General features: G+C 33.7%; 1 protein-coding gene across 1 annotated transcript; it reads right to left on the reverse strand.

Moving 5' to 3' along the window:
• Positions 1-2,227: 2,227 nt before the first annotated feature.
• On the reverse strand, positions 2,228-3,747 carry LOC112517052 (probable E3 ubiquitin-protein ligase RHY1A). The gene is made up of 3 exons (XM_025124359.1): positions 3,296-3,747; positions 3,086-3,201; positions 2,228-2,739 (listed from the first exon to the last, which is right to left on the reverse strand). The coding sequence occupies exons 1-3, from the start codon at positions 3,446-3,448 to the stop codon at positions 2,415-2,417; spliced, it is 594 nt and encodes a 197-aa protein (XP_024980127.1). The 5' UTR covers positions 3,449-3,747; the 3' UTR covers positions 2,228-2,414.
• Between the last annotated feature and the right edge of the window lie 5,378 nt (positions 3,748-9,125).

The raw sequence follows: 9,125 nt of genomic DNA on the forward strand, positions 1-9,125 counted from the left end.
TACATTTAAAATTTAAAAAATTAATTGTCAATCTAACATTTAATACATTATTTTTAGTGGGAGAAAAAGGCTTGTTTTATGAAAGCTAGTGCTCTTGTTTGATTGGTTTTCATTCTTATCAAAAATCTAATCTCCACTTTACATATCTTGGTGATAATTTTGAAATCATAAAGCAAAACTTTTAATTAATATTTAAACAAAATGATTTATAGATCTAATAATTCTACATAAATCATGTACTAAACACTTGAAAAAGATTGTTTATTTGAAAAGGTGTTTGTATTTATATCGTAAAAAGTAGGAGTCGGTTAAATTTAATTTGTTCAAAATTACACCGACTCCCATTGTTTCAGTCTGCTTATTTGTTTTTATCCTTAACGAATGTTAAAAGTACGAGTGAAGACAGGTTGAGTTGACCGATTTAAAAGCATTCGAATAACTCAGCCCAAATGAATGTACAACCCACCACAATCCAAACGTGTTGGTTGGGTTAGGTCATGTCTATTATCCCGTAAACAACAAACAATATTGTCATTTGTCATTTCCCCAACTACGCACCCATAGTTTTCTTGTTTTTTCGTATGAATATTCAATGATTTTAAGAAATTCCAACAAAATATTTAAGGGGTTTTATTTTTTTTCCTCTGATTCACGATTTGTTAGCTTCAAACAGAAAGAAAATAAAAGGGGAAGTGACGATTGAAGGGGAAAGATGCTATTAGAGGCTGGAGTAGATGAAAGGACGAGGACATTCTTGGAAGATTGGTGAGAGACCAATCTCTAGTTTTTCGACTCGATCTTCTTTTATGACAGAAACAAAGCGGACAACAAAAAGAGTGGTTTTGAAAAATTTCTGACTGAATCTGGAGGAATCTAGTTTTTAGGCTGATCGAATAAGCCTTTGCTTGAAGCATTACACCACAACTGAACGAGTTTGTATGGCTTATCAAATCAACCATACAATCTATTTAGTCCATTAAGCCACAACCGAACAAACATTATGACTTGCATATTATTACTAATTATGAGCCTTTTTTCTAACTCCATCGAAAAAGTTATATTAAATGAATGATATTTTAGTCTTTTTATTCATTATATAAAAATCTTTTTAAAAACCCAATTCCGTGTTGCAGTGTCTCCCCTCTTCCCTATGCCATCTCCACCCTCTACCTTCCACCGTTGGCCGACACTTTACATTGCCATTGCTCATAGCTTCTAGCCATTTTCGGCCTCCCTCCGTAGCCACCATCGACCACAGCTATCACTAGCCCACTAGCAAACGATTTACAATTGTGTGTGTATATATACACACACACACACATACGTATATATAATATACTTAATAGATATAGAAAAAAAATGTAGAATGATCCAAAATGCCCTTGAATTAACAATATTTTAAACGAAATTAGTAGGTCGTACCTAAATCCTGATGTATAATAAAATACAAATTACGATAACGATCCTCGTAATCAGGGTGGGACCTATGAAGTCTTGAGCAGGGTCCATGCAATTGCACTTGTGCAACTTATTTTTACAATTAGAATTTTTTTGAGCATGAGAGTTGCACCTGCTAAACTTTGAAGGATGCTACCAGATATTAAATAATACAAGGATTATTAACCAAAAAACCCCAGATGATTGCTCCAAATCAACCAAAAAATCGAAAGTCTCTCGAAATCAACCAAAGAACTTAAAAAATTCCTCGAAATGGTGGAATTTGGCTAAAATCATATAAGGTGACTTTGTGGGCCTTTGATCCACCATACACCATTCGACAAAGATCTTGGATCCGTCACTGTTTATAATTATTTTAACTAAGGGATCTGATCTATAACTTTCATAAAACCACAAGGACAAAATTTTCTAATTTACCCTAACAATAATGGTAGTAATAATAATAATATTTTGTACATTAAAAAAACTACAATTCTTCTTTGAAGCATATCCATAGTTAGCATCGAAATCTCACTTATCAAATTCCATTGTGGAAGAGAAAATTTTTTTGCTGCCGCTCGCACGGGTGTTTCACTCTAAGGACTGCATTTAAAATGGAGTCAACTTCTAATTGTTCAAATTGACTCAAAACGAATTAATATTTCTTATTCATTATCTATTTTTGACCACATTCATCCTTGTTAGAACGTTACTCATTTAAATTTAATCATTCACTGTCTCTGAATTTCTATCATGATACTTGTATTAAGTTGGGTTTTGAACAAAATTATCAGATAACAAAATATTTTTACATAAACTGTCATGTAAAACTAGTCGATAATGGTTTTTCTTGATTACATTCTTTTACCTTTAAACACTCTTATCAGTGTTAACATGAAATACAACTTAGTCACAAACGTTACAAGATTATTACTAAAACTAGATTGGACCACAGGATTTAAAATAACACAAACAGATCAATTAGAACCCAAAACGTTTGTTCTACAACAAGGGCAATGTGCATGACTCTCTAACCACGGTAACAAACACATAGAATGAAATCGATGTGCGCAAGGCAAACGAGCTAGCTTCTCGCCAATCTTGAATTTATCCAAACAAACGACACACTCGTCTTGATCCAATGATTTCCAATTCAACCCCATTTTCCCCCAATGAAACCTCTTTGAACCATTCTTTTTCAAACCAAAAACCTCCATTTGCAAATCTCCCACCACCATAGAAGTAGTAGTTGGCTTTCTCCCAATCTCTTCTACAAGATTTGCACCCCTCAACCTTTCTTGGCTATTTAGGATACAAAATCAGTCATAAAGATGGAAACCCATGTCAGAAAATGGAAATTGGTAATCAAAGATGACAACTTTGTGTCCTATTGAGGATGTCACCGGTGCATGTTAGCAAAGGATGAGTTGTTTTGCTAACATGCTCCTTGAACAATTGAGATTAGTAGTTGCTACCTATTTAGGATTCAAAATCAGTTATGAAGATGGAAACCCAATTCAGAAAAAAAATAGAGAACGGTAATCAAAGAATACCACTTTTTAACGGTATTGAGGATGTAACCGGCTCAGGCTAGCAAGGGATGGCTTGATTATGCTAACATGCGCACTGCACAATTTGAGATTAGTACCTGTTGGTTTCTGATTTCCAGTAACCTCTGAGCCTCCCCTCCAATCTTTGTTTGGCTTTTCTGGCCACACCACCCAGCTTCCCATCCTCATCTGATTGGCTCACCATGCTTCTATGCTGCTTCTCAAACATTTTAAACCAGTCAGTTGATAGAATAATCAGATCAAACACAACATAGATCAATGTAACTGTAAATTGTGTTAATTTTTACCAAGAACGAAGTGGAATTGAGATGGGTATCGTAAGAAAGTCTCCTCGTAGACCCAAAAGCAGAATTGACGAGAAACGAATTATCAGACCACCCATTACTCCCACGGAACCTCCTCCTCCGAGCGGTTTCCACTCCGGGAATCGTACCAGCCATTCGACGAAATGCTCCAGACAAAATTCCTAAACTCTCTCAAAAGAATCTCCTCGATTTATTCTTATTCGATGCCTGGTTTTTTTAGTTTGACAAACTTAAGCCCAATAATTGATTATATCGGATCAGAAATCCCCTTGGATGAAAAATCGAAGTTTCAATTACGAGCTGCTCCAATGGAGTCTTTATAAAATGCGATAAAGTACTGGCCGACAAAAAGTGAGACCTACTACAAAATAATTTGACTCGAATAATCGTCATTTATTCCATTATTGATTTGAAAGAGGAAATGCAAAATCGTGGGCAGAAGAGAAGAAGTTGCTATCAAAGTGATTAGACGAGAACAAGGAGCATAGAAATGGCCGAATGGAGGAAGCAGAGATAAGAGACAAAAGTGGGGATTTTGCGTTCCAAGGTCACCCACGTCATCATCCAAACCGTTAACGCCGGCAAAGGATTCCGATCGGATGAGAACCCACGCCATTCCGATGGCAATGGCCATCATCATCGCTCTTACTTTTTCAATGTAAAATCATTTATTAATTATTATTCTATGTATTTTTATTTTATTTTGTTATAAAATAAATTTCAATTTTTAAAAGTAATATTAAGAGGTGTTATGATTAAAGATATTAAATAATAACTAATGTGATTGAAATATGATATATTGTGATATGGAGATGAATGATCGATTATACATCCGTAACAAAAGAAGGGCAGACGATGAAAATGGAGACTAAGGGTCGATAGATATTGGGAGGGGTTTTACCGGTTTATTAGAGAAGAGACGAGGAACACATGTGTTGTGCCATACCGGTGGGGTGTGGCACTTGTGTTGCCGACAAAGGGATGTAGATCGTTTTGGTGGGGGTTTGGGGAGGGCTTGGTAACAGATATATACATACTACTCTTAGACAACATAGTTAGGGACATGGACTAACTACCCGGATGATAATTGTGGGTCCTATACATTATGTTTGATGTATTGTAAATCTATGATATGTTGATAAAATTGTTATAATTTATCTCTATGAAACTCTTGCGAGGGGTGATTATGTATGATGTGACTAATGTTTTGGAACGTGTTTACGGTATGACATTTTTGATAAGATAGAATTATCACAAATTGATCATTGGAATCGTTATTGTTGATTTATTACATTATGTCTTTGGTTCGTTCTCTTACCGTGTGTGTGTGTGTGTATATATATATATATAGTATACGTAATGCTAATATTCTTTGTTTAGTTCATATAATTCACTAAGCTCCGTGCTTAATCCGAATTCTCCAACATATCTCTTTTTTAGGAAAAGAATTAGACAAGAGAAAATATCCGGTAAAATAATTAATTCGGTTAAAGTTGAAAAACTTGATCTAGTTTTTGGTACATGATTTCTGATGTTCTTTTTTTTTGTAATATTTTGGCATGTATATATATATATATATATATATATATATATATAAATCATTCCGGGTAGTTATATCATGTCTCGGTTGGTTTAAGTTCATTTCTTTTGTGGATAATTAATAATTTTGGTTGTGGTTGACTTTATTGGGTCAAACCCAGTGGTGGATCCAGGATTTTGGTCTAGTGGGGGCACCTTTAAGGTAGCTTAAACGCCCACAAAGTCGTCCGATGTGTTTTTAGCCTTATTCCATCATTCCAAGAGATTTTTGAAGTTTTTTGGATTATTTCAAGGGATTTTTAAGAGTTTTTTTTATCAATTTCGAGGAACTTTTCAGTTTTTTGGTTGATTTCAAAATACTTTATTTAGTTGGTGGGGGCCTAACAAGAAATTACGGATGAAAACCATGGTAAAAAGTAAAAAAAAACAACTTTTACCCTTAGAAATTTCATTTTTTTAAATTTTTTAGTGGGGGCCTTTCCCCCCACCTTTTACAAGGAACATCCGCCCCTGGTCAAACCGTTTGATCATTTTTGGTGGTTTTAAACTAAAGTTTGTATCCCGTATGTTTTGAGGTTTAAAATTAAATTTTTTGGTGATTATGAGTTAATTAGACGTTTTATAACCACAGTGTTACAATTATGATATCAGAGCCAAGTTTCGATCCTTGAACATGTGGGTTATGCGTGAAAAAAATAAACCACAATACCCTTTTCTCATAATTATTTCATTTTACGTAAACCACAAGACCAAACATGTAATTCACTCTCTTTTTTAACAAGTACATTTTTTGAAAATCAATATTACTTAACATAAGTCTCTTTTGTCGCATCCAGTCCCACCAAGTCCCCTTCATTGCTTTGTCCTATGTCGTGCCAAACATAGAACAATGTGTTTATGTCATGTCCTATGTCACAAACAACGAGTTTTGCTTTGTCATATCCTATCCAGTCTAGCCTCATGTACCAAATGCAATCTAATGTATAGAACATGTGTACAACCAATTAAGTCATCCCACCCACCCCTTCCCCATTCTTCCTCTCTCATCATCTTTAAGAACACAATTATAGAGCATCGTAATTCGGGCAAACCCATTGATTTCCACTGCAATTGACCCATTGAAGTTGTGGCCACAACAAGTCTTTGTTCCTCTTGGAAGCACCATCCCTATTCTTTTTCTTTTGATTTGTAAGCCTCTTTGTCCCTCCCGGTTCATCAACAGAATCATTCTCAACTCCCAAGTAAACTATGGTTGCCCACTAGTCTGATCGAGGTTCTTTGCAGCAAGAGATATGCATTTACCAACTTCAATAGTGGGAAACCATCAAAAAATGATATGAATTCAAATTAAGAACATAAAATGAAAAGAGTTTTACAATATCCTTTGTGATTTCTCTAATTAATCTGTTATTACTAACTAAATACCTAATATACCAACCATTTGTATTAGAAAAACCCCGTAAACTCCAATGCTACAATTTCTAAAATTTCTTTTAAAAGGTAACAAACTTACATCAGAGATGCTAAGGACCAAATATAAAAAAAAACAGTCGTGTTTTTATATTTTTTTCATTACGCAAACCATGTAAATAATTATGTATATATTTTTTTAATAATTAAATTAATGCATATATTTAGAGAAAATGACTAAACCACATATGATCTAGATCGGACCACGTCTTAGATTTTAAAACACAAGACAACAAATCAAAGAGTCATAGGCCAAAATGGTATTCTGATCACGGTAGAGTTCAACCTCCAAAAAAGCTAAGGGTTCAAATCTCATCAAAAGTAAGAAATACGAGTGAGTATTTGCCGTATATAAACATTATATATTTAACTTTGCCAAAGATCACACCCATGACACATGCAACGTCTCTGGCGTGTGCTATATCATGCCACAAGCGTGATTATTACATATCGTATTATAATCATTCAACATAAATACAAGACATTGAATGAAGTTAGGATCATCTTGAACGACTTATAAATCTCCTATTTACTTTCTTTCTCCTAACGCAAGTTTTCTCCGTCGAAACTAAACGAAAAAAAAAAACACTAAATATATTTTACCTTACACTTTCTCTCTCTTTACCTCTTGTGCCCTGCCCCATCTATTTTCATTTATCTACATTCGTTGTTATTTGTTCATGATCAGTTTTCTATTTGTTAACTATCGTTTGATTTAGGGTTACTCGATCTATTATTGATTCAAGGTTTGTTACTCTGAGATAGGATTGATTTTATTTCTAATCTTTCAGTCTCTTGCTATCCAATTTCTTTTCTATCAGGATTTGAGTTTTTGGCCTCTTGCTCTTTGATTTCTTGATATCCATTAATTATTATGCATTCTCATTTATCTTTAGCTGTGTTTTTACAAATATGTTTAGTGCTAGTTGTCACATGTTATTATATTACAAACTGGTTTAGTGGTTTGATTCTTTAGTCATCTGATCCATTGTGAATTACTCAAACTTCATATTAATGTATAATGTGTTTATTTTCTGTAAAATATATGATGCTAACCAAACCAAGTAAGTTATTTTTATTCGGTTAACCAAACCGTTCAATGCTAAAATCAAATTACCCACAATCGCTTCGGTTGAAATGAGTTATTCGGTTTCAGAATTTTTTGACACTAAGGTGTTTCCCTGATCACCTAAGTTTCCTGGATATGCATATATGTCATCTATCCCAAAGAATATATCAATGTATAATTCTAACTACGAGCTTGTTTTTTTTAGTGATGAGCAAAACCTCAACTCGAGCTATGAGGCGAGCCTGAACCTGACAAAATCTTAACGAGCTAGTGAACTGGGGTTTGGCAAAAGGCGGGCCCAATTTTTTTTTCCAAGCCGTAACATCATTTGACTATTAGAAATAGTTATTGTAGAATTTTTTTCGTTATAACATTACAAATTTGTTGGTCGATTCCTTACTTCTTAAATTAAAAGGTGAAAAATAAATAACTGTGTTGAATGCAAAATTTGAACCCACCTCCTTCAATACAAAATACCTTAAATTAGAATATGCACAAGGCAACCTTTTGTTATTGATCATGTTCTTGTTTACTTGACAAACCAAAACAAATTTCTATAGGATATAAAAGTATTTCACCCGATCTTAGGGTGAGTTTGGTACATGTGACAGGACAAAAACCTGTTGTTTCACGTTATGTGCGACATTAAGATTAGTACAGGATGGACAGGTGTCCACAAAATCACGAAGATGAGATAAGATTGATAAATTATTAAACTAGCCATGTATAATTTTAACCCTCAAACCTTGCTAAAAAATTTCACCCCCAACTCCCTCTTGCTCGTCTAGTCCTATTCAATCCCGTGTGCATACCAAACGCACCATCGAGGTGGCAAATGGACGGGTCAGTTGATCTTGGGTAACTAGAAAAAACGAGTACAACTATAGTACATGTTGAGACGGGTCGGTCCACAAATACTTTTTTTAAAATTAAATATGATAACAAAAACTAGATTATTACAATAACAATATTTTTTAAAGTAAAACAATTTAGAAGGTTTTATGTATTTTGAACTATTGGATTTTCTCTCTCTCTTTTAGCTGATATTTTTAATTTAACTGATTTGACCATTAGAAATAATATATAACTCAAATCGATCCATTTGACCATTAATGGATCGTAATTATCACATCGTAGAAGTTTTACGTTTTAAAGGATTTGGTTACTCGTCCTTTTCAACATGTTGGGGGCAAACATAGATGAAAAGGACGTGCTACTGATTTTGAAATAAATGAATATAATTATTAGGTATACGTCGCAAGAAAACTTTTCTTTGTTGGTAAAGATGAACACTATTGTAGTGGTCACTCTTCTCTAGTTTTTACATTTCGTATTAGGCACTGCTACGACATCATGTTTATTGGATTTCGTGGTCTCGTTTTTAATCTGTACATAAAAAACTAGAGGCATATTTGAGTTATAACAACCCTTGACGGTATGATTCGAACCAATAATGAAAACCTGTATCCCAAAATCAAAAATATGGTATCATTCTTTGGTATATAGATTTAAACTATATGATAAGAAAATACCCATTTCAATTACAAGATCAGACGAATACAATAATAAAAAAGAACTGATTTAAATAAAAAAAGACCGGAAGACTTAAATTATTTTAAAAATGAAACTCATGAAGCATTGGATTTTTGATTATTGATGAGATGACACATCATGAAGTAAAATTTAGGATTAAAGAGTAGCACTTCATTGCTATATATATATATATATATATAT

Source organism: Cynara cardunculus (assembly GCF_001531365.2).
Source record: "Cynara cardunculus var. scolymus isolate 2C chromosome LG 8, CcrdV1, whole genome shotgun sequence".
Classification (NCBI taxonomy): domain Eukaryota; kingdom Viridiplantae; phylum Streptophyta; class Magnoliopsida; order Asterales; family Asteraceae; genus Cynara; species Cynara cardunculus.

Coding starts and splice junctions, on each gene's coding strand:
- LOC112517052 (XM_025124359.1), bottom strand. CDS start 3,448: ATGGCTGGTACGATTCCCGGAGTGGAAACCGCTCGGAGGAGGAGGTTC. Junction 3,202..3,295: donor TCAATTCCACTTCGTTCTTG/GTAAAAATTAAC, acceptor TTTGAGAAGCAG/CATAGAAGCATGGTGAGCCA. Junction 2,740..3,085: donor TGGAAATCAGAAACCAACAG/GTACTAATCTCA, acceptor TATCCTAAATAG/CCAAGAAAGGTTGAGGGGTG.